This window comes from Aethalodelphis obliquidens, unplaced genomic scaffold (assembly GCF_003676395.1).
Source record: "Aethalodelphis obliquidens isolate GAN/ISIS:26980383/991018 unplaced genomic scaffold, ASM367639v1 scaffold113, whole genome shotgun sequence".
NCBI lineage: Eukaryota > Metazoa > Chordata > Mammalia > Artiodactyla > Delphinidae > Aethalodelphis > Aethalodelphis obliquidens.
The window spans coordinates 873708-899641 of NW_020838057.1; the positions used below are offsets into that span (position 1 = coordinate 873708).

At 42.7% G+C, this 25934-nt stretch overlaps 1 protein-coding gene across 1 annotated transcript; it reads left to right on the plus strand.

The window, feature by feature from the left end:
* Nucleotides 1-1816: 1816 nt before the first annotated feature.
* LOC113615123 (zinc finger protein 256-like) lies at nt 1817-11906 on the plus strand. Its single transcript, XM_027097191.1, has 3 exons — nt 1817-2073; nt 3332-3458; nt 9727-11906. Exons 1-3 carry the CDS (start codon nt 2041-2043, stop codon nt 11787-11789), a joined length of 2223 nt encoding a protein of 740 aa, XP_026952992.1. The 5' UTR covers nt 1817-2040; the 3' UTR covers nt 11790-11906.
* Nucleotides 11907-25934: the final 14028 nt, after the last annotated feature.

Below are 25934 nucleotides of genomic sequence, written 5' to 3' on the forward strand. Positions count from 1 at the left end.
CAGGGAGAAAAGGCCATGTGAGGACACAGCACGAAGTGGACTACCCAAAGGCCAAAACAGAGGCCTCAGGAAAAATTAAAACTGTTGACACCTTCCTCTTAGACTTCCAGCATCCAGAGCTGCGAGAAAATAAATTTCTGTTATTTAAGCCACCCAGTCCAAACTGTTACTGAACCAGTTTCATGTGACCTACGCACAACAAGCCAAACGCTGAGACACTGTGGTTTGCAGCAGAGAAACTGTTTATTCACAAGGGAGCCAAGCAAGGAAAAGGAAGGGCAAATCTCAAATTCATCTCCCCAAAGGCAAGGGGCTAGGAATATTTATGGGATAAAGCTTGGCAGGGGTGAGGGTGGGGATTGAAGATACGGAAAAGGTGCAATAATTGTTATTCTGCACAAGTAAAAGTAAGCTACAGACTTCTTCATGAGATAAATGTTCAGAAAATGGCAGGCTTAGCATGTTCTGAGGGTGGGCTTTTGGCCCTCTGACATCAAAAACCATCTAGCTGGGGACTTCCCTTGTGGCACAGTGGTTAAGAATCCGCCTGCTAAAGCAGGGGCACTGGTTTGAGCCCTGGTGTGGGGAGATCCCACATGCAGCGGAGCAACTAGGCCTGTGTGCCACAACTACTGCCTGCACTCTAGAGTCTGTGAGCCGCAACTACTGAGCCCATATGCCACAACTACTGAAGCCCATGCACCTAGAGCCCAAGCTCTGCAACAAGAGAAGCCATGGCAATGAGGAGCCCGCGCACCGCATCGAAGAGTAGCCCCTGCTCTGCTCGCAGCAACTAGAGAAAGCACGTATGCAGCAACGAAGACCCAACACAGCCAAAAATAAATAAATTAATTAACTAAAAAAGAAAGTCACCTAGCCAACACTTGCATATACCCAGTTGGAGAGTCAGTGGTCTTAGCAGTTTTAACCAACTTGAGCTCAAACTGGACACAGGTGACCCCAATTTCCTAAAAAGCAACTTGGCAAAGATCTTATTGTTTAGGCTATTTGATGCTTGGGAGTACGTGCACGTTTTTGTAAAAGCAAAGTGAGGTTGATCAGTGAAGGCAGGTTACAATTTATTTTTTATTAATAGCTTATGACTACCCTCGGTTTCAATAGTATTCAAATGTTATGGCAACCCTAGCAGACTAACACAATTCTCATTCAATATTTTCTTGTCACCAAATAAATAAATGAGCTCAACACCCAAAAAAATATAGTTAGGCCTAACTATATTTACAACACCACTCCTGCCATCACAGTAAAATCGGCCATGAGAAGATTGAAGGAATTGAAGGACCAGTAGAAACAGCACCAGTTGAAACGCTGCTACCCTTTAATAAATGGGTTAATTTTTGTAACAAAATTTAAATATGTGTGTGTGTGTGTGTGTGTGTGTGTGTGTGTATGTAGTTAGGGGACACAATAGTTAACAATTCTAAAAAGGCCACAAAATTAAAAATTAGCTTTTATACAATTTAGGACATTTAGTTTGGCAGTTCCTATTTTACTTCCACTTCTGTTAATCCTGTTGATTTTTGTTTCCACTTCTGAAAATGACAGATAATACAAGCAAGGGAGCCGTTTTTTATGGGAACCAGCAGAGGCTGAGCTCCTGCTGGTCCGCCTGCTTCAGGGGGCTGCAAAACTAACGCTCGGGTTGAACAGTATCAACTCGCTTCGCTGCGGTCCCCAGAAGGCCCCTGGCCGAGAGGCCGCAGTTACAAACCCACGACCAATCAGGGTGAGGAGTTCCCGCGCGTGCGCATCGTGTCGGGGCGGGACTTCCGGCGACCTCCTTTCGGCGGTCATTTTCGCTTCCTCCTGGTCGGTTCGGCCTCGGAGTGTTGTGTCAGGTTCTAGGTGACGGGACCGAGAAAGTCCGAGGGGAGGGTCTGTCCCCGCTACTCAGGGGTGCGTCTGAGGCTCGGCGACGCAGCACGGGCTGCCCTGCGCCAGACCCGGGAAAGTGACCACCGTGCCCGCGTCTCACCTCCTCTGTCGCAGCTCCCGGCCCCGCTCCGCCCAGGGAGTCCGATGGCGGTGGCGGCCCTGAGGGACCCGCCTGAGGTAAACACTCGTCCTCCGGCCCCTCACCGCCCTCACTGCACTAAACACTAAAGCCCCGAGTGCGGGACGCCTGCTCATGTGCCCGCAGCCCAGGTGGCGATGTCCAGGACGGTGAGGCGGCCTTGGGTGGGGCGTGGGCGAGGGTGACAGGCGGAGGGACCGGCAGGTGCAAAGGCTTGGAAGTCGGACTGAGCCAGGAGGATTCGGGAAACCTGGGGTGCATCTTATGACTGCAGTAAAGAGAGTGTGAGGTGGAATCACGCCTAGACCGGCAGAGAGAGAGGTTGTTCCTTTATTCTGAGGGACCTGGGAGTCACAGAGGGCTATGAACGGACGAGGAACAGTGTATGTGAGGGCTTTAAAAGTTTTCAAAGAGCTGCTCAGAGAAGAGAACGAACGGATTGGAATGGGGGTGACAAAGAGAGTCCTCCTCCAAGGTCACAGGATCTGATGAGAGGCAGCATTGGTTAGTCAGTCAGCCCGAGGTCACTAGGTTCCAGGGCTGGGTGGGGATACAAGGGAGTCCTGCACACATGGAGCCCAGCCATGGTTGCCTTCCTTTTTCGCCCAGGTTCTGAAGGTTGAAGAGGCACTTATGGAACCTATGTAAGGCAGGAGAGGGTGTCCCAGTCCCTCACTGGTTCTGGGTGGCTAATACTGAAACAGAGATCAGAAGCAAGGCAGGCAGGGCTTTCCCTGGCTATGGGCTCCCTCAGAGAACTGGGATTGTACCAGATCATATTTGATTTTGTTAAGCACTCTGTGGATGCCACGTTCCAAGTACCTGGGTGAGTCCAGAGAGGTGCCTGTGATGTGGGGCAGGGAGGTGGTAGAGCTGTGGGAGTGCAACTGTGAGGTCTGAAGATGTGAAAGAGGTTTGGTCAACTGAATGACGTGCACATCAAGGGGAAGTGTGAGCTGAGGGCCCACAGGACCTGGTGTTGGGGATTAAGGGTAAAGATGAGCCCATGTTTTGCTGTGTCTTGGAGGCACAATGTGGGAGACCTCAGGGGAATTACTTCGGGGGAGGGATGGGGCCCTGTAGGCCAGGCCCAGCGTTTAGATGGCGTTTATCCCCCCGGCCACCGCCTTTTGTGGCTGAGGGTTGAACACAGTGAGGAGAGATCAGGCATCATTGGCACGAGGCCTGACGTGGGGAGCTCTGATGGAGGATGACCATGGAATACATGTGTGAGGAGATGAATTGTGGGTCCTCAGAGAGAGAATGTTTATGTTTCATCTATCTCATTCATGACAGGTTGGTGTGACCTTTGAGGACATTGCCCTGTACTTCTCCTGGGAGGAATGGAAGCTCCTTGATGAGGCTCAGAGACGCCTGTACCATGATGTGATGCTGGAGAACTTTGCACTTATATCTTCACTGGGTAAGAGCCTCACCCTCCCCAGTGACCTGGGCTAGGCTCTGTATCCTTCCTCACCCTCTCTTCTCCAAGGTGTACTCTGTCCTTCTCACATATGGACCTTGGGCACTGTTTGTTTCCCCAGCTTTCTGGGTAGTTGCTGTGATAGGTAGGGCTGGGTTGTTTGCACTGCCCTCTTCTCTCCCCATAGCCCCAATACAGTCTGTACTTAACCCTCGTAGGGATGGATTTGAGGTCAGCAGTCTTGCAGTTAGGCTAATACTTGCCCTTTCCCTGGTCAGGTGGTGTATCCACGTCCATGGCACTTCTGTGTCCCAGGTTTTGTTCCTTTTTAACATCTGACATTTCGTTCTGCCTCCATATGCCAGGAATTGAAGGTATTGTCATGACCATTACTTACTTGGACCATGGGCTATTTTCCAAGGCTGTCCTTCATGGTTTTACTTGTAGTGTTTAGATCTCTTTTCTTTTCTCCAGCTTATTGGGGTATAATTGACAAATAATACTGTATGTATTTAAAGTGTACAGGGAGTTCCCTTGTGGTCTAGTGGTTAGGATTCAGCACTTTCACTGCCGTGGCCTGGCTTCAGTTCCTGGTAGGAGAACTGAGATCCCACAAGCCGCGCGTTGTGGCCAAAGAATAAAAAAAAAGGTAAAACGTAAAAGTAAGTACACAGTGTCATGATTATATATATACACACACACATTGTGAAATGATTACTACAATCAAGTTAATTAACACATCCAGTACCTCACATATTATATTTACATTTCCTGTGTGTGTGAGAACCCTTAAGATCTACTTTCTTAGCACATTTGAAGTATACCATACAGCATTATTAAGTATAGGCTCCATGCTGTATTAGATCCTCAGAGCTTTTTCATCTTATAACTGACCAACATCTCCCCATTTCCCCTAGACCTGAGCCCCTGGCCTTCTACTCTTTGTTGCTATGGGTTCAACTTTTTTTTTTTTTTCAAGATTCCATATATAAGTTTTAGCATACAGTATTTATCTTTCTCTGGCTTATTTCACTTTGCATTATGCCCTCCAGGTTCATCAGTGTTGTCACAAATGCATGATTTCCCTTTTTATGGCTGAATAATACCCCACTGCATATAAATACCAGGCTTTATTTACCCACTCATCTGTAGACAGGTACAGGCATATTGCAGATTTTGTTCCAGACCACCACAGTAAAGTGAGTATCACAATAAAGCAAGTCACACAGACTTTTGGTTTCCCAGTGCATATGAATGTTATATTTACATTGTACAGTAGCCTGTTAGTGTGCAGTAGCCTTATGTCTAAATAAACAACGTGTATAACTTAGTTAAAAAATACTTTATTGCTAAAATAATGTTAACCATCATCTGAGTTGTATCTTTTTGTTGATGGAGGTTCCTGCCTTGATTTTGACTAATCAAGGTGCTGACTGATCAAGTTACTGAAGGCTTCGGTGGCTTTGGTAATTTCTTTAAATAATATAACAATGAAGGTTGCCACACTGATGGACTCTTCTTTCATGAATGACTTCTCTGTAGCTTGCGATGCTGTTTGATAGCATTTTAAAACACAGTAGAACTTCTTTCAAAATTGGAGTCAATCTTCTCAAACCCTACTGTTGTTGCTTTATGAACTAAGTTTATGTAATATTTTAAAGCATTTGTCATCATTTCAACAACCTGCACAACATCTTCACCAGGAGTACATTCCATCTCAAGAAACCACTTTCTTTTCTCACCCATAAGAAACAATTCTTCATCTGTTAAATTTTTCTCCTGAGATTACAGCAATTCAGTGATCTTCCAGCTCTACTTCTAATTCTCTTGCTTTTTCCACAACATCTGCAGTTACTTCCTCCACTGAAGTCCTGAACCCCTCAAAGTCATCCAGAGAGTTGGAATCAAGTTTTTCCCAACTCCTGTTAATGTTGATATTTTGACCTCTTCCCATGATTCACAGCTGTTCTTAATGGCATCTAGATTGGTGAATCCTTTCCAGGAGGTTTTCAATGTACTTTGCCCCGATCCATTAGAGGAATTACTATCTATGGCAGCTGTAGCCTTATGAAATGTATTTCTTAAGACTTGACAGTGTAAACTACTTGATCCATGGGCTACAGAATGGATGTTGTAGTAGTAGACATGAAAACAACATTAATTTTATATATCTCCATCAGAGCTCTTGGGTGACCAGCTGCATTGTCAGTGAGCAGTAATATTTTGAAAACAATCTTTTTTCAGAGCAGTAGGTCTCAACAGTAGTCTTAAAATATTCAGTAAACCATGTTATGAGGAGACGTGCTGACATCCAGGCTTTGTTGTTCCATTTATAAAATATATGCAGAGTAGATTTAGCAGAATTGTTAAGGGCCTAAGATTTTCAGAATGATAAATGAGCACTGGCTTCAACTTCTAGTCACCAGCCTCATTACCCCTAATAAGAGAATCAGCCTGTCCTTTGAAGCTTTGAAGCCAGGCATTGACTTCTCCTCTCTAACTGTGAAAGTCCTAGATGTCATCTTCTTCCAACATAAGACTGTTTCATCTACATTAAAAATGTTTAGTGTAGCCACGTTCATTAATTATCTTAGCTAGATCATCTGGATAACTTTGGTATAGCTTCTACATCGGCACTTGCTGCTTCACTGTGTGCTTTTTTTTCACCTTGTACTTTTATTTTCTGGAGACGGCGTCTTTCCTTAAATCTCATGAACCAACCTACAGTAGCTTCAGACTTTTTTTTTTTTTGGCAGCTTCTCACCTCTCTCAGCCATCACAGAATTGGAGAGAGTTAGGGCCTGACTCCCGATTAGGCTTTGGCTTAAGGGAATGTGTGGCTGGCTTGATGTTGAATACAGATCACTAAAACTTTCTCCATATCAACAATAAGGCTCTTTTGCTTTCTTATTTGTGTGTTCACTAGAGTACCACTTTTAATTTACTTCAAGAACTTTTCCTTTGTATTTATTGATACAACTTGGTTAATACTGTTTGGTCCAAGAAGCCTGTCTTTCAGCCTATCTTGGCTTTTGACTTGCCTTCCTCACTAAGCTTAATCATTTCCAGCTTTTGATTTAAAGTGAAAGATGTGTGATCCTTCCTTTTACTTGAGCACTTAGAGGCTATTGTAGGGTTATTAATTAGCTTCACTTCAATATTGTTACATCTCAGGTAAGAGGGAGGCTTGGGAACAGGGAGAGAGATGGATTGGCCAGTTGGTAGAGCAGCCAGAACACGTATAATGTTTATCTATTAAGTTTCCTGTCTTATATGGATACAGTTTGTGGCACCCCAAAACAAAGATCACTGATCACAGATCACCATAACAAATGTAATAATAATGAAAAAGTTTCAAATATCTCAAAAAATACCAAAATGTGATGCACAGACACAAAGTGAGCAAATGCTGTTAGAAAACTGGTGCAAATAGGCTTGCTTGACACAGGGTTACTGGAAACCTTCAATTTGTAAAAAATTGTGTTATCTTTGAAGCAGAATAAAACAAGGTATGGCTGTACTTAGGTTGTTTCTAAACCTGGGCTATTGTGAATAATGCTGACATGAACATGGGGGTGCAAATACCTCTTTGAGATATGGATTTTGTTTTCTCTGGATATACACATAGAATTGGGATTTTTGGACCATATAGTAGTTCTTTTTTCAATTTTTAAGAAATTCCATACAGTTTTCCCTAATGGCTGTACCAATTTACAGTCCTACCAACAATGTAGAAGGCTTTCCTTTTCTTCACATCCTCGCGAACACCTATCTCTTGTCTTTTTTTTTTTTTTTTTTTTTGCGGTACGCGGGCCTCTCACTGTTGTGGCCTCTCCCATTGTGGAGCACAGGCTCTGGACGAACAGGCTCAGTGGCCACGGTTCACGGGCCCAGCCACTCCGTGGCACGTGGGATCCTCCCGGACCAGGGCACGAACCCGTGTCCCCTGCATCGGCAGGTGGACTCTGAACCACTGCGCCACCAGGGAAGCCCATCTCTTGTCTTTTTGATAGTAGTATTCCAAACAGGTGTGAGGTGATACCTCATTGTGGTTTGGATTTGCATTTCCCTGATGTTAGTGATGTTGAGCACCTTTTCATGTACCTGATGACCATTTGTATGTCTTTGGATAAATATCTATTCAGGTCCTTTGCCCATTTTTAATTGGATTCTTTTGTTTTTTATTGTTGAATTGTATGAGTTCTTATATTTTCTAGATATTAACCCCTTATCAGATAAACCCTTTACAAGTATTTTCTCCTTTTCCTTAGGTTGTGTTTTCATTTTGTTTCCCTTGTTGTTCAGGTTTTTGGCTTGATATACTCCCACTTGTTTATTTTTACTTTCATTGCTTGTGCTATTGGTGTCATCCAAAAAAATCATTGCCAACACCAGTGTAAAGGAGATTTTTCTCTGCGTTTTCTCCTAAATGTTTTACAATTTTAGTCTTACATTTAAATTTTTTAATCCAATTCAAGTTAATTTTTGTGAATGGTGTAAGATAAGGGTCTAGTTTTCTTTTTTTTTTTGTATGTGGATATCCAGTGTTCCCATCACCAATTATGGAGGAGACTGTCCTTTATCCATTGTGTGTTCTTGAGGTGCCTATCAAAGATGAGTTATATAAGTGTGCCTTTATTTCTGGGCTCTCTATTCTGTTCCATTGGTCTATGTGTCTGTTTTTATACCAGTGTCATCATGTGCTAATTACCATAGCTTTGTAATATTTTGAAATCAGGAAGTGTGATGCCTCTAGCTTTGTCCTTCTTTCTCAAGATTGCTTTGACTATTTGGGAGTTTTTGTGCTGCCATACAAATTTTAGGATTGTTTACTCTATTTCTTTGGAAAATGTCATTGGACTTTTGATATGGATTGTTTTCAGTCTGTAAGTTGCTCTTGGTAAAATTAACAGTATTCTTCCAATTTAAGAACACTGGATGATGTCTTTCCATTTATTTGTGTTTTCTTCAGTTTTTTCCATCGTTGTCTTATAGTTTTCAGAACACAGATATTTCATTGTTAGTTTATAGAAATGCAACTGCTTTTTGCAGATTGATTTTGTATCCTGCAGCTTTACTGATATTGTTTAATGGTTCTAACAGATTTGGGTGGGAGGAGTCCCTGTGGTTTTCTATATAAGAGCATATCTTCTGCAAACACAGACAGTTTTACTTATTTTGTGATTTTGATGACTTTTTTTTTTCTTTCTGATAACTATGTGTTCTGGCTAGGCCTTCCAGAACTGTGTTGAATAGAAATGTGGACAGTGGGCATTTTTGGCTTGTTCTGGATTTCAGAGGAAAGGCTTTTAGTTTTTAAACTTTGAGTATAATATTAGTGTGGGCTTATTGTGTATGGGTTTATCGTATTGAGATACATTCCTTCTATACCTAATTTGTTGAGAGTTTTTAACATGAAACTATCCTCAATTTGTTTAGTGCTTTTTCTGCATTTTTTGAGACATTCATATGATTTTTATCCTTCATTCTGTTAATATGGTAAGTCATGTTTTTTGACTTGTATATGAGGAACTATCCTTGCATCCCAGGGATAAATCATACTTGATAATGATAATAATGTAAGATTCTTCTTCTGCAGTAAAAACACCAAGTCTTAACCACTGGATGACTGCCAGGGAGTTACCTAAATTTTTTTTTTTATTATTCAATAGTGTAAGATTCTTGAACGTGTTGTTGAGTATTTATTAGGAATTTCTCATTCTATGGTCACCAAGGAGTTTGGCCCGTAATTTTCCTTTCTTGTAGTTTGCATATCTTGCTTTTGTATCAGGGTAATGCTAGCCTCAGAAATTGAGTTTTGAAATGTTTCTTCTTAAGTGTTTTGGAAGAGTTGAGGAAGGATTGACATTAATTCTTCTTAAAATCTTTGGTAGAATTCACCAGTGAATCTATCTCATCCTGGACTTTTCTTTGTTGGGAGATTTTTTTTTTATTAATGATTCAGGTTCCTTACTTGTTGTTGGTCTATTCATATTTTTTATTTCTTCATGACTCATTGTTGGTAGGTTGTCTGTTTCAAAGAATTTATCCGTTTCTTCTAGTTTATCCAGTTTGTTGGTATTTAGTTGTTCATAGTAGTTTCTTATGACCTTTTTATAAGTAGCCACTTCCCCAATGGAATTTCAAATCTCTTGTGTGGAACAGCATCCCACTGACTCATTCTTAGATGTGACACATCCATTTATGATGATGTTGCCTCCTTCCTATAAAGTTAACATGTACTTCACCAGCATTTATTTGCATTCAGGTTGCTGCTGTGGAGCAGAGGATGCAGAAGCACCCTTTCAACAAAGCATTTCTATAAGCATGTCACAGGCCAGGACTCACAGGGAAGGCTCATTTTCCCAGAAGAGCCACCCCTGTAAGAAGTGTAGTCTGATCTTGAGAGGTGTTTTTCACTTGGCTGAGCATGAAGAAACACAACACAGCCAGAAAGTGTTCGGGTGTAGAATATGTATGAAACGATTTCATTTTAGTGCAAACCTCCAGAAACACCAGAAACAGCATATGGCAGAGAAATCCTTCAGAAATGCTGTAGTCAGGGCCTTGTTTGTGAAAAGCTGCAAATGCCATGTGTCAAGGAAGCCCTTTACCTGTGAGGAAGTAGGGAAAGATTTTCTGGCCACCTTGGGACATCTCCAGCAACAGATCACTCACACCAGGGAGAAGCCAAACAAGATTGCCCAGCGTGAGGCAACTTTACAAAGCAGAGAAAGTCATTACAGCTGGGGAGAATTCAAGAAAGCCTTCAGCCCGAAACATGCACTTGTTCAGAACCAGGGTGTCCACCCTGGAAGACATTGTTTTGTGTGCAGTGAATGTGGGAAGACATTCAGGTACAAATCCTCATTTGTTGTGCACCAGAGAGTGCATACTGGAGAAAGGCTTCGTGTGTGTCGTGAATGTGGAAAATCTTTCAGGCGAACCTCAACCCTCAATCTGCATCGAAGAATTCATACTGCGGCAAGGCAGTACAAGTGCAGCAAATGTGGGAAATCCTTTAACCAAAACTTTGTCCTTATTTATCCCTGGAGGAGACACATTGGAGAAAATTGTTACTTGTGCAGTGAATGTGCACAGTTTCCTAGCTGTAGATCCATCCTAATTCGACAACGGACAATTCACACTGGAGAAAGGCGTTATGAGTGTACTCAATGTGGGATATCTTTTAGACGAAAATTTTACCTCATCGTACACTGGAGGGTTCACACAGGAGAAAGGCCTTACGATTGCAGTGAGTGTGGGAACTCTTTTACTAATAGCTCGGTGCTCGTCCTACACCAGCGGGTACATAAAGGGGAAAGGCCTTTTGCTTGCAGTGAATGTGGGAAATCTTTTACCAATAGCTCGATACTCATTCTCCACCGGAGAGTTCACACAGGAAAAAGGCCTTATGAGTGCAGTGAGTGTTGGAAATCCTTTAGTCATCAGTCTTACCTCACTCAACACTGGAAGGTTCATAGTGGAAAAAGGCCTTATGAATGCATTGAATGTGGGAAATCTTTTATGTCTCGCCGTGGCCTCCATTATCATCAGAGAGTTCACACTGGATCAAGGCCTTATGAATGTAGTGAATGTGGGAAGTCTTTTACCTCTCACTCTGGCCTTCGTTATCATCAGAGAGTTCACACAGGAGAAAGGCCTTATGAGTGCAGTGAGTGTGGAAAATGTTTTACCTCCAGCTCTGCCCTGTGTTATCATCAGAAGACTCATGCTGGAGATAGGCCTTATGAGTGCACTGTATGTGGGAAATGTTTTTCCTCTGGTTCCACCCTCAGTAATCATCAGAGAGTTCACACTGGAGAAAGGCCTTATGTATGCAGTCAATGTGGGAAATCTTTTTTCTCTAGTTCCAACCTCAGTAATCATCAGAGAATTCACACAGGAGAAAGGCCTTATGTGTGCAGTGAATGTGGGAAATCCTTTATCCAAAGGTGCTCCCTTCTTAAACACCAGAGAGTTCACACGGGAGAAAGGCCTTATGTGTGCAGTGAATGTGGGAAATCCTTCACCCAAAGATGTCACTTTCTTATACACCAGAGAGTTCACACTGGAGAAAGGCCTTACAAGTGCAGTGAATGTGGGAAATCCTTTTCCACTAGTTACAACCTCAGTAATCATCAGAGAATTCACACAGGAGAAAGGCCTTATTTGTGCAGTGAATGTGGGAAATCGTTTATCCAAAGATCTTACCTTCTTATACACCAGAGAGTTCACACAGGAGAAAGGCCTTATAAGTGTAATGAATGTGGGAAATCTTTTACCACTAGGAGGAACCTTCGTTATCATCAGGGAGTTCACACTGGATAAAGGCCTTATAAGTGCAGTGAATGTGGGAAGTCTTATATCTATAGTTCCATCCTCCAGGATCATCAGAGAATTCATGTAATCAAAAGGTCTTATGGGGGCTTCCCTGGTGGCTCAGTGGTTAAGAATCCACCTGCCAATGCAGGGGACATGGGTTCAAACCCTGGTCTGGGAAGATCCCACATGCCGTGAAGCAACTAAGCCTGTGCATCACAACTCTTGAGCCTGTGTCTAGAGCCCAGGAGCCACAACTACTGAAGCCCAGATGCCTAGAGCCCGTGCTCCACAACGAAGAGTAGCCCCCACTCGCTCCAACTAGAGAAAGCCCACACCCAGCAACAAAGACCCAACTCAGCCATAAATTTAAATAAAAGAATAATAAATAAATATTTTTTAAAAGGTCTTATGAATGCACTGTATATGGAAAATCGTTTAGAGCAAATTCTTATCTCACTGAAAACTGTAGAGTTCACAATACAGCAAAGCCTTTATGCATGCAGTGAATGTGATAAATCTTTTTCATCTAGGTCCAGACTTTGTTATCATCAGAGTGTTACGATCAGAACAGGGTCAAGGCTTTATGAGTGCAGTGAATGTGAGAAATCTTTTATCCAAAGATGTCACCTAATACACCAGAGAGTTCACACAGGAGAAAGACTTTATCAGTGTAGTGACTGTGAGAAATCTTTTACTACTAGGTGTGGCCTATGTGATTATCTGAGAGTTCACACTGGAGAAAAGCCTTATGAGTGCAGTGAATGTGGGAAATCTTTTTCATCTAGGTCTGGTTTCCATTAACATCAGAGTTCACACAGGATCAAGGCCAAATGAGTGTAGTGAATGTGGGAAATCTTTTATTTGTAGTTCCATTCTCCATGAACATCAGAGAATTCACACTAACAAAAGGCCTTATGAATGCACTGAAAGTGGGGAGTCCTTTAGAGTAAATTCTTATCTCATTGAACACTGTAGAGGTCATACTGGAGAAAAGACTTATAAATGCAGTGAATATGGGAAGTCCTTTTCGTCTAGGTCCGGCCTCCATTATCATCAGAGCGTTCACACAAGATTGAGGCCATATGAGGGTAGTGAACATGGGAAATCTTTTCCCCAGAGCTCTACAGTCCTTCACCATCAGTGTTCACAGAGGTGAAAGGCCTCAAGTGTCTGGTGAATGTGGGTAAATCCTTTACCTCTAGTTCCACCCTTTATTCATATCAGAGAGTTCACAGGAAAAGCCCTATTTGTGCCAAGAATTTGGGAAATCCTTTCCTAAAGAACTTTCTTGGGGCTTCCCTGGTAGTGCAGTGGTTGAGAGTCCACCTGCCATGCAGGGGACACGGGTTCATACCCCAGTCAGGGAAGATCCCACATGCCATGGAGATGCTAGGCCCGTGAGCCATGGCCACTGAGCTTATGCGTCCGGAGCCTGTGTTCCACAACGGGAGAGGCCACAACAGTGAGAGGCCCGTGTACCGCAAAAAAAAAAAAAAAAAATTTCCTCATTATACATGGTAGAATTTACACTGGAGAAAGGCCTTGAACATGCAAAGAAATGTGCAATTTTCTAGTTCAGGGTAATGACGTTGGGAGAAACTGAGGAGCCACCCATCTGAATTCAATCTCATATGTCCAGTTGTCCACAGGGGGAGATACCCCTTAAGTTTCAGTTACATGGGAAGCATGTGTGGCTATATTGCACTTTGTAATCTGTCCAGGGCTTTTCCCAGATTTATGTCACTGCCCATTTCTGTGGCCATTTTACCCCTATCACCTGGCAGGTCCACACCATGGACATCAGTCACCAGCCCAGTGTGCTCAGGGAAACTGACCTCTGTTCTTCCAAGTGTTGGAGCAAACCAGGAATAATAGCCCAGTCCCTTCGGGGTTGGTGTTCCCCTCTCTCTGACTACGTGTACAAAAGCCTGAAGGAATGTTTGCCCCGAGAACGTCATATGAATTCAGCTGACAATGTGCAGAGAAGGACAACATTTTCCAGGGACATGTTCTCAAATGCTCAGTTTTTCCGTCTAGCAAGTCACCAACCCAAACTGTGTGCCACACATTGTTTTGGTTTGTATAATATAGATGCCTTACTGTTTAAGGCCTACTTTGTTTTTGGAGTTCTTTGTACTGCTAGAGGTTTTTTATAAGGAGATTTGGGCTCCACAGGCATGGGCCTCAGGGAGGATAGTATCATGGCAAAAATTGGCTTGCCATTTTTGGTCAAATTTGCATTGGTGCCGGTGAAGTTGTAGGAGAGAGGGCAGGGCTTTTTGGTCCTCATTTGAAGCCTGGATGCTGTGAGTTTTAGGAGACTCAGACATTACCCTCAAGAGGAGTAAGATGTGACAATCTCAAGTTCTTGGAACAGCATGAATTTTTTCCCCTGTTCACAGGGGATATCACGAGAGATGTCAGCACTGTTGATAGGAATCTCCTCCCTTGGTTTTGCAAAGAGCATGTGCCCTGATGTCCAAAATTCCATGGGTGACAGTCACTGGTTGTAAGACTATAGGGGTCAGGTTTCTAATACAGAAACTGGGTTAGTAGGGAGCAGAGGGGACAGCAGCCAGCTCATTGGAATGTGCCTCTTCTAAAAGTGCATCCACGGATGTCTTTGTGATGATGACCGATGTGCAGGATCAGCGTGTACACAAATCTCAGAACCTTCAGGCATGTTTATCTTGTGTAGCTGAGGTCATTGTCAGAGAAGACAATTGGAAAGTTTTGTGGATTTTTGTAACCTCCCTGCAATGTTCGCCTCAAGGCCGTTGCTGCACAGGCAGAAAAAAGAAAAGTAGAGGAAAGTAGTCCAGGGATGTGGCTCTTGTGAGCCAACCAACATTCCTGTTGACTGAAGTGGAAATATCCTTTATTACTCGCCAGTGTTTGCTGCCACTGAGGCAAGACTGACACCCAGAGGGCGTGACAAAAAGATGGTGGAGTCATTATAGGGCTGTCAAATCTATTTTCCAAAAAAGTGGGGCAAACAGATTTTGTTTATCTTAAAGTGTTTTTTTTAAAGTTTTATTTAGGTGTAATTTACATGTAGTAAAGTACACATATTTAAAGTGAAGTATTTGGTAAATATTGATATACACATAATACCTGTGAAAACATCATCACAGTCATGGTAATGACCATATCTGTCACCATGTATTTGCCTGATGTCCTTTTGCAGTCTCTGTGTCCCTGCCCTTTTCAGCCCTCCAAGCCCCCATTGATTTATTTTCCATTATAATAGATACCTTTATGTTTTCTATAATTTATATGATGGAATCCTTAAATGTTTACTCTCTTTTTTCTGGTTTCTTTTATATTTTATGATTATTTTGTTATATGATGTTATATTTGTTATACAGATGTTATGTAAGTAGTTCATCCCTCCCTTTTATGTTCTTTTGTGGTTCAGTACTCTTATCTTTAGATATACTGCTATTTATCCATTCACTTGTTTATGTACATTTTGGGTATTTCCAGAGTTTGACTGTAGAAAATAAACTGGTGCAAACATTTGTGTACAGTTCTTAATATGGATATTTGTTTCATTTATCTTTTGTTCAAAAAATTAGATTGCAGTGTCTGAATCATGAGGTAGGTGACTATTTAGCTTTTGAAGAAACTAACAAATTCTGACTAAATATTTGTGTTTTTTACATTTTTACCAGCACTGTATGAGGGTTCCATTTTCTCCATATCCTAGCGAATACTTATTTGGTCAGTCGTTTTTAATTTTAACCCTTTTAATAAGTTTGTTACTCTGTCTCACTGTTGTTTTCATTGTATTTCCATAAGAATTCATGATTAGCATTTTTTCAGATGTTTGATCCCTTTTGTCGTTTGCTCTCTTTTGTAAAATATCCATTTTTATCTTCTATTTTATGAACTTTTGCTATATTCTTTCTTTTTTTTTAACAAGTAGGACATTGAAACAACAAAGATGTGTATTGGAGTGTCATCCATTTTCACTTGTTGAATAATGTGACTGTTTTATGGAAGAAATGCTTTCAGTACTGGAAGGGCATGCCCTGAGTTTTTTCAGTTTTTTTGTTATGCACGGTGTAATGGACACATGTTACCATACACTTTTAAGATTAATTTGCCCTGGGAATTCCCTGATGGTCTAGTGGTTAGGACTCTGCTAGGGCCTGGGTTCAATCCCTGGTCAGGGAACTAAGATCCCACAAGCCACTCAGTGCAGCCAAAGGGAAAAGAAGAAAAAGATTAATCTACCCTAATATGTTGTCCATCACTTTGTGAAGTCCAGACAGTGAATAATGACCTTGCTTTGTAGTGTTTGTCCATTTTCCTGCTCCATTATGGGGGTTGGTAGGTTGGAGCAGGACTCTTAGATAGACTAAATGACATCAGGATGAACAGTACGTTCTTTGAGTCTCCAAAGCCCGATATGGAGGGAGCTAGGAGGGCAGGGATCAGACTCTCCAAGCCTGGGTCAGGCAACCTGGGTTTGTAGCCCAGATGTTGGATTCACATCCTGGATCCTGTTGCCTTGACTCACAGATAAATGAGTCACTTACCTTCTCTCCTCCCCCAACCCTCTGTAAACAGGGATAAGGAGCGTCTTGTCGCCTGGCCTTTAGATGAGCTGCAGAGCCAAGGCTCCCATTCCCCGTGAGGTGGGTATGCCTGTGGTGACACACCGAGCCCAGCCACCCTGCGCTCCTCCTGACTAGCGGCCCGAGCTGATGCCGTGGTGCCACCCTCAGGAGGCCAGTGCTGCAGGGCACTGAGGCCTCGCGTGGGTTTCCCACCAGAGAATCTTTAGGTGACTTGTTGGAACTCCTTCAGGTTCAGTTCCTGACGGATGTACAGGCAGTGATGGTATTTAACTTGTTCTTTGTGAGGAGCAATAAAAGGAAGAGACTGGCACTTCCCTGGAGGTCCAGTGGTTAAGACTCCGTGCTTCCACTGTAGGGTGCACGGGTTTGATCTCTGGTCAGGGAACTAAGATCCCACCTGCAGTGCGATGCGGCCAAAAAAAAAAAGAGACCAAACAAAGAGGCAGACAACTCAATATAGGTAGGTGGCAGTTTTAATGGGCAAGGGAACTTATGAGGCTTGTCTTGGGTCTTGTCTTGGCTACAAGTTGTGTGGCTTTCCCCATACACCCACCAAATCTTTCTTTTTATTCTTCCTTTCCTTCCTTCCTCCCTTCCTTTTCTTTCATGCATGCTGTGCCAGGTCTTAGTTGTGGCATGCGGGATCTAGTTCCCTGACCAGGGATCAAACCCGACCCCGTGCATTGGGAACGCAGAGTCTTAGCCACTGGACCACCAGGGAAGTCCCCACTCACCAAATCTTAAAAGTTAGTATGGACGCCCTAACTGGATTCAGCCACATACACTGTCTAGATAGTCTCAACACCACATTTCTGTCTGAAGGCTGTATCCTTGGAGCAGCTTCTAGAAGTGGAGAAGACAAGTGAATGCACATTCCAAGGACAGCAGAGTGACTGAGGGGCCTCCAGTTGCCCAGGTCCAGCCTGGGGATCACCCAGCAGTCACGTCTTCTCAATGACCTCCTCCGACACTACCCACCACCCCGTGACCGGCTCTGCAATCTCCCAAGCTCCCCTCTTCCGCAGCTTGCCCACATCCGTCGGCCATGGCTTTCTGTTGCATGGAGGTGGCTCATTTGGCAGATACCTGGCTGTGCTGAAGGCAGATACCTAAGCAGCAGTAGAGGCACAGGCAAGAAGAAACAGACTGACAGTGTTTCCAAACTCAGTGTCATGTTTTTCCACCAAGAACTCGTGAAAGTTGGCCTCTGTCATCGTGTGACTTCAATATGATGTTAACGGTGCATGCGCCTCTGTAGTTTCTGTAGTTAACGGTGCACACGCCTCCTTGAGTGGTAGTAATAACGTCCACGGCCTTCCTACTTTGGAGGACAGCTTTTCTGTTTAGAGATATTTGAGTTTTCAATAAAGACAGGCTTTGTTGGCTGTCATTTGAGGCTGCCTGGGTGGATTTTCTAAGAGCTGCTATGTGTGCTTTAACACCCTCCAGGCCGATGGAGGCGGATCACACCAGTGGGAAACAGAATGTACCCACCTAGAATTGTGGAGAAGGAGGTTGGCAACTGTTCCTGTGGGGTGGATTCTTCCCTGTGCCCAGGGAAAACCCAGGGTACAGCAACCTGCCACCCAGGTGGAAGCCATGGCCAAAGATTAGTGCCACACAACCATCAGGTCCCATTTAGGGCCACCCAGTGAATACTTGGCCAGTGCAACAAGTCAGTGACAAACTAGTTGCTGTACTTCAATATGATGGAGTGACTGCACAGTTCCAGTGATATCCATCCCCTATCCCTGGCCTCATTATGTTGGTTCTGTTTAGATTTTTCTGTTCCAGCATAGGGCTGTCTGGGTGCTCAGATGTCCATAACCTGGGGTAAGTCACATAAACCCCTCCTATTCTGCACACAGCCACCCATGGCTCTAATAATGTGTTGTTGTTGTTTTAAATGATACTTGCAGTCGGTTTGACAGGCTGCCTGTGTAGTTTGACAGAAAAAGAATACTCTTACCCATTGTTATCCGTCGTGTATGCCAAAGTCCAGGTCTCTGGATCAGTATTGATAATGTCAGATTGTTGACCTGAAACAAATAGACTGTCAGATATTTCTTCAATAAAGATGGGATTAGAGACTTCCCTGGTGGTCCAGTGGTTAAGAATCCGCCTACCAATGCAAGGGACACAGGTTCGATCCTGGTCGGGGAACTAAGATCCCACATGCCACGGGGCAACAAAGCCCGCGCACTCTGAAGCCCCCCCACGCCACAATTAGAGAAGCCCTCATGCTGCAGTGAAGATCCTGCATGCCACAACTGAGACCTGACGCAGCCAAATAAATAAATTAAAAAAAATAAAGATGGGCTTATTTGGGATCAGCAGAGAGTTACAAATCAGGGTCCATAACTATGGCAAGGCACATGCTATTTCCTGCATGGCAAGGGCAGGGGAACACTTTTTTAAAAAAATTATTTCATTTATTTTTGGCTGCATTGTGTCTTTGTTGCTTTGTTGCACATTGTGTGTGGGCTTTCTCTAGTTGCGGCGAGCGGGGGTTACTCTTTATTGCAGTGCGCGGGCTTCTCATTGCAGTGGCTTCTCTTGTTGTGGAGCACGGGCTCTAGGCACACAGGCTTCAGTGGTTGTGGCACCTGGGCTCAGTAGTTGTGGCTTGCGGGCTCTAGAGTGCAGGCTCAGTAGTTGTGGCGCACGGGCTTAGTAGCTCCGCAGCATGTGGGATCTTCTTGGCCAGGGCTCAAACCCGTGTCCCCTGCATTGGCAGGCGGATTCTTAGCCATTGAGCCACGAGGGTAGCCCCGGAACACTTTTATAGACAGGAAAAGGGTGTTGGGAGGGCTGTAGTAAACAAAGAGTCCATGGCATTTCATTGGCTGAGTTTTTACCAGGAGAGGAGTCTTTCTTCTTCCTGTTAGACATTGCAGGGCATGACAGCTCCCCTTTCTGGTCTCCAAACTGTTTAATTAAGGCTTCCGTTTATTGTTTTACATTTACCTGTTTTTTTATAAGTTAATTTTTTTATTGGAGTATAGCTGCTTTATAATGTTGTGTTCATTTCTGCTGTATAGCAAAGTGAATCAGCCATACATATACATATAACCACTCTGTTCTAGACTCCATTCCCATATAGGTCATTATAGAGCACCAAATAGAGTTCCCTGTGCTATACAGTAGGTTCTTATTAGTTAACTTTTATATGTAGTAGTGTGTACACATCAATCCCAATTTCCCAGTTTATCCTCCCCCACCAGCCCTTTCCCCTTTGGTAACCATAAGTTTGTTTTCTACATCTGTGACTCAATTTCTATTTTGTAAATAGGTTCATTTGTACCATTTTCTTAGATCCCACATATAAGTGACATCATATGATATTTTTCTTTCTCTGTCTGACTTACTGCACTCAGTATGACAATCTCTAGTTCCATCCATGTTGCTTCAAATGGCATTTTTTTTCATTCTTTTTTATGGCTGAGTAATATTCCATGGTATATATGTACCACATCTTCTTTATCCATCACCTGTTAGTGATTTAATCTGCTGCTTTAATACTCCATTTTTCCTTTCTACCAACCCTGCTGCTTGCGGGTTACAAGGGAGATAGAACCTCCACTCAATGTCAAGTTCTTTTGCTCAGTCTTGCACATCACGACCTTTGAGATGTGACCCCTGATCACCATCTGTTGGATTAGAATATTCATGCATGTGACTCAGCCCCTCCAATTCCCTGCTAGTGGGCAACTGGTTTCCCTGGCACCAGGAGGCAGCTTGGGTTAAACCCGACACAGTGTCCACACAAACCAAGGTGTATTTAGAACCTTCACTCGCACGGAAGAGGCCAGTGTTATCATTTGCCAGCCACTCCCTTGTCGGCAACTCCATAGACGACCCCAGGCTCCTTTGACAGTTGCCTTGGACGTTGTTTAGAACACTCTGAGAAAGCCCTTCCTTTTTCCTTTCTGTTTCCTCCTGGTTGTCAAGAGAAAGCCTCTGTGTGATGCTGAGTCTCTTATGCCCCCACCCCCGTTACTAATTTCCCTTTTCAGCAGAGGGAGCAGGCCTAACAAGACCCGTGAGCTCCCTGAGATGGTGGAGCATTATTTTAATTTCATGAGTGTGTTCATGGTGAACTTCATTTGTGAGAAGTCAGGCTTGTTTCCCTAATTAACAGAGAAGCAAATATGCTTCTTAGAATACAATCTAAAAAAAAAAGAAAAAGAATACAATCTATTTAAGACGGTGTACATCAGTTTAAAGAGAATAAAATTAGTAACGATTATCACAGCTAAGGTCTCCTTTTCCTTTCAGCTGTCATACTGTAAACAATGACCTTTCTGTGATCTATTTAATACCACATTAATGCTTTTTGGTGGTGATTTCACTCTTGAAAATGGCGCTTAAGTGTAGTGTTTATGTGCTGTGTGGTGTTCCTAACCTAAGCACAAGGCTGTGATGTGCCTTAGAAAGAAAATAAGTGTTAGATCAGCTTTGTTGAGTCATGAGTTACAGAACTGTTGGCTGTGAGTTCAGTGTTCATATGACAACAATACATAACAAGGTGTCTTTGGATAGGAACACGCATGAAACAATGTTATATATTGATCAGTTGGCAAACAAGCTGTGACCCAAGGTTCTTGGGAACCCAAATCTGTATTTCCTCTAAAAGCAATGGTTTTCGATGCAGAAATCAGTAGTGCAAGCTCTTAATTAGTGCAACGAAAAGACTGCTTTTGAGAACATAACTTCCGTGAATAATGGTGGTTTTATAAAACATAGCTACCATTATAACGAGAAGTAACTGCTTTTTCTTTGGCCTCACCACCTGGCATGCGGGATCTTAGTTCCCCGACTAGCAATCGAACCTGCCCCCCCCCGCAGTGAAAACATGGAGTCCTAACCACTGGACCACCAGGGAAGTCCCTGACTGCACTTTAATACTGTTTTTTTTTTTCTTGGCCACACTGCTCAGGTGGTGGGAACCTTAGTTCCCTGACCAGGGATTGAACCTGGGGCCACAGCAGTGAAATCGTGGAGTCCTAACCACTGGACTGCCAAGAGATTCCTGCTAATACACTTATTTTTAAAGCACAGGTGATTCTCACCATTTCTTATTCCTAATCATTATATTGTGTTTTACCATTATGTATGTTCCTGAGGTTTTGACTACCGAATCAGGGAACAAAATACCAAGTTGTGCTTCTGCACATCTCTTTCCAATTCCATGTTGTGTGATGTTGTGACAGCTTGAGATGGGCCCTGGAGGGAGTATTTACATGAGGAATATTGACAAACACTACCAACCCGGGCTTGTTCTATTGATGTTTAGACTTTAGAAAGTGATGAACAATATGTTAATAGAGCAGATTACACTAAAGTGTACGGTGTCTATGGCTGTTACATTATGAATAGCACAAAACATTGAGGATATAGTCTTCAGTTCTCAAAAACAATTGTTATTAAAAAAAATTGTTATAGAATTGTGCCCCATGGCCCAATATATAGTTGAAGCTTTAACCCTAATCCAACTGTATCTGGAGTTAGGGCATTCAAAGAAGTAATTAAGGTTAAATGAGATCATTAGGGTGGGGCTCTAACACAACATAATTACCGTTTTTATAATGAAAGGGAAAGACACTAGGGAGGCAGTCACACAGAGAAAAGCCACGTAAGGACACAGCAAGATGGTGGCCATCTGCAAGCCAAGGAGAGAGGCCTCAGGAGAAACCATCCTCTGTGGCGCCTTGAACTCCATCTTCTAGCTTCCAGACGCAGATCTAGTTTCCTCTGTGTGTAGATGCACAGAGAGAGCGCTCTCTGCTGTCTCTCCCTCTTCTTATAAGGACACTAGTCCTGTCAGATCAGGACTTATTTACCCTGAACTACCTCCTTAAAAGCCCTATCGCCAAATATAGTCAAATTGGGCATTAGGCCTTCAAATAAGAATGGTGGCAGGGGAGAGGAGAGAGATAATTCAGTCTATAACACAGTACAGTACTAAGGTAAAGGCCTTTACCCCATGTGAACATTCTGATGTCTTAGGGGGAATTCCCTGGCCGTCGGTTGTTAGGACTCTGGGCTTCCATTTTAGGGGGCACGGGTTCAATCCCTGGTCAGGGAACTAAGATCCCGCATGCCGTGTGGCACGGTTAAAAAAAAAAAATTGATGTCTTAGGAAACTGGAGTTGGAAGCAAAGGATTTGCTACAATCCCTGCACTCATAGAGCCTTTCTCCAGTGTGAACCCTAGTGTTTAAAACAGATTTAGGCTCTGTTGGGACTTCGCTGGTGGTCTAGTGGGTAAGACTCCGCACTGCCCATGCAGGGGGCCCGGGTTCGATCCCTGGTCGGGAAACTAGATCCCACATACATGCCACAACTATTTGGCACAGCCAAATAAGTAAATATTTTAATTTTTTAAAATAAATTTATTTATTGCTATATGGCTGCGTTGGATCTTTGTTGTTGTGCGTGGGCTTTCTCTAGTTGCAGTGAGCGGGGGCTGCTTTTCGTTGTGGTGTGCAGGCTTCTCATTGTGGTGGCTTCTCTTGTTGCAGAGCACGGGCTCTAGGCACACGGGCTTCAGTAGTTGTGGCATGCGGGCTCAGCAGTTTTGGCTCACCGGCTCTAGAGCACAGGCTCAGTAGTTGTGGCTCACAGGCTTAGTTGCTCCATGGCATGTGGGATCTTCCCAGACCAGGGCTCGATCCTGTGTCCCCCGCATTGGCAGGCGGATTCCTAACCACTGTGACACCAGGGAAGTCCCTAAATAAATATTTTTTTAAATAATAAAATAAAACAGATTTAGGCTGTATACACAAGAAGGGCGAATGCCTTTCATATGAATTTCAAACTTTCTGTGCCTCAGAGGGGACAGTTTGATGGTGGAAAATAGGTTCCCAGTTTTGGACAAGAATAGGTTGCTGTTCATGGGCCTCCTGGGAAAGAGGGCTGGGCTTTGTGGTTCTCTTTTGGGGCCTGGATGCCATGAGTTTTAGAAGACTCAGAGGAGGGGTCAGTGTGACAATCTCAAGTGCTTCTGGGAGCAGCATGAATTTCCCCGCTTGTTCACAGGGCCTAACAGCATTGATGAGGGGAATGTCTTCTTCAGGTCTTGCCAAAAGCCGTGTCCCCTGACGTCCAGAGTTTAACAGGTGATGTTCACTGGTTCTACGATCACAGGGTCATGGGCAACAATAATTGGTACAGCAACAGGGGAATAATAGGGAGTGAAGGAAACTGCAGCCGGTTGGATATAATGAGGAAGATGTGGGTGAAGGTTTTCAAAAGATACAAATGTCCAGTTAGAAAATAAATAATTCCTGAGTTAGTGTTACTAACTCAGCCTTGTGGCTAGAGTTAGTAACACTATATGACCCAAATATAAGACTGGAAACCAGAAAACTCCTAGAAGGGAACATAGGTGGAATACTTTGACATAAATCATAGCAATATTTTTTTTTGGATTTGCCTCCTAAAGCAAAGGAAATTTAAAATAAATAAATAAATAAACAAGTGGGGCCTAATTAAACTTAAAAACTTTTGCACAGCAAGGGAAACCATTGACAAAACAAAAAGAAAACCTACTGAATGGAAGAACATACTTGCAAATGATATGACCATTAAGGGGTTAATATCTAAAATATATAAACAGCTCATACATCCATTTCAACATCAATAAAAGCAAACAGACCGATTAAAAAATGGGCAGAGGACCTGAATATGCATTTTTCCAAAGAAGACATACAGATGGCCAGGAGGCACATGAGAAGATGCTCAACATCACTAATTATTAGACAAATACAAATCAAAACCACAATGAGGTATCACCTCACACAGGTCAGAATGGCCATCATCAAAAAGTCTATAAATAATAAAGGCTAAAGAGGGTGTGGAGAAAAGGGAACCCTCCTATACTGTTGGTGGGAATGCAAATTGGTGCACTATGGAGGTTCCTTAAAAAACTAAAAATAGCACTACCAGATGACCCAGTAATTCTACCCATGGGTATTTATCCAAAAAAAGAAGACACTCATTCAAAAAGATACATGCATCCCTTTGTTCATTGCAGCACTATTTACAATAGCCAAGATATAGAAGCAGCCTAAGTGCCCATCAACAGATGAATGGATAAAGAAGGTGTGGTGCATATGTACAATGGAATACTACTCAGCCACAAAAAAGAGTGAAATAATGCCATTTGCAACAATATGGATGGACTTAGAGGGTATTATGCCAAGACAAAGAAAGACAATATGTATGATACCACTTATATGTGGAATCTAAAATATAAAACTCAGGAATTCCATGGCAGTCTGATGGTTGGGACTTGGTGCTTTCAATGCCAGGGGACCCTTCTTCAATCCCTGGTTGGGGACTAAGACCCCACAAGCCATGTGGTGGAGCCAATAAATAAATAAATAAATAAATAAAATATAAAACTCACCCTCCTCTTGTTTTCCAGAGATAATCTCTCGTCCCCATACAGACAACATCATTGCTCTTACAGGTGAAATGATAATTGCTACCCATCAAGGCAGTGATTGTGGAATCCAAAACCTTAACCTCAGTATTCAGACATCCACTTTCCATATCTGCACATATGTTATCACTGCAGCTACCATCCTGGCAGCAAATGTAAATTTGGGAAGTGACCACTTTTCCCAGGTAAGTATCACATTCTTAGAAGGATAGATCTTATCTCAGAAAATTAAATAATAAATGCTGTATCGAAAAACAATTCAGATTTTTGGATTTGGAACATAAATACTGACAAAGAGAGGCAGAAGGGATGTATTCTGAGGGTCCCGGAGACATGGCCCCACCTCATCCATTTGCTTTAGGGCTGCCTAGTATCTCTCCTCCATGTTTCCTCTCATAACCTGTCTGTACTTTTCTACCTCTTTTCACTGACTAAACACTGAACCTCATAACATCTATTTATAATAGCTTAATTCCACATGAAGTGAAGAGCAAGACTGTTTTACTTGTAATTTTTTGTGGACAAGCAGTGTCTTTTTAGTAATAGTTGGCTGTGCATATTTTAGTCTTTTGGGTGGATGATTTTCAAATGGATCCTTAGGAGAATTTTAGTAACATGTCTGAAGAATGCAAGAGCAAAAACTTCCTGCCCCATTTTGTGAAAGGAAGAATACACCTAAACATGTGAACAAAAGAATGTAAGTTAAAATAGTAAGGTAAGCAGGGATGTAAAGAATCTCTAAATGTTACCATGTATGAAAACATATTTTATATGTGCATAGTATCTTCATTACTATTAATATTATGCTCCCTTCTCTCTAAAAAGATTTCTGGTGACCCTGAATCAATGTAGATTTTTAATGTGTCATCTAGAAATCATGAGATGACTTATTCTAACAAATTTTATTATGATCACTCTCACTCCCTAATGGGTATCTTCCTAATCCTTCTTGTGGAAATCGAAATTTTCTCGAGTCCCTTAGAAAATAAAGACAAATGTCCTAAGGAATCTGTTGTAGCCAATGAATTAATTTGTTTTATGCATCTCGACTGCAATTTTTTTTATCTCCTAGGGATAATAAGGACAATATTCACTCAGATTAGACCAAATACACAAA

Bases quoted from the DNA above. Each gene is read 5' to 3' on its own strand.
- LOC113615123 (XM_027097191.1), top strand. From the start codon at position 2,041: ATGGCGGTGGCGGCCCTGAGGGACCCGCCTGAG. The intron at 2,074-3,331 runs GTAAACACTCGT...CATTCATGACAG, and splicing joins CCCTGAGGGACCCGCCTGAG to GTTGGTGTGACCTTTGAGGA. The intron at 3,459-9,726 runs GTAAGAGCCTCA...ATTTGCATTCAG, and splicing joins TGCACTTATATCTTCACTGG to GTTGCTGCTGTGGAGCAGAG.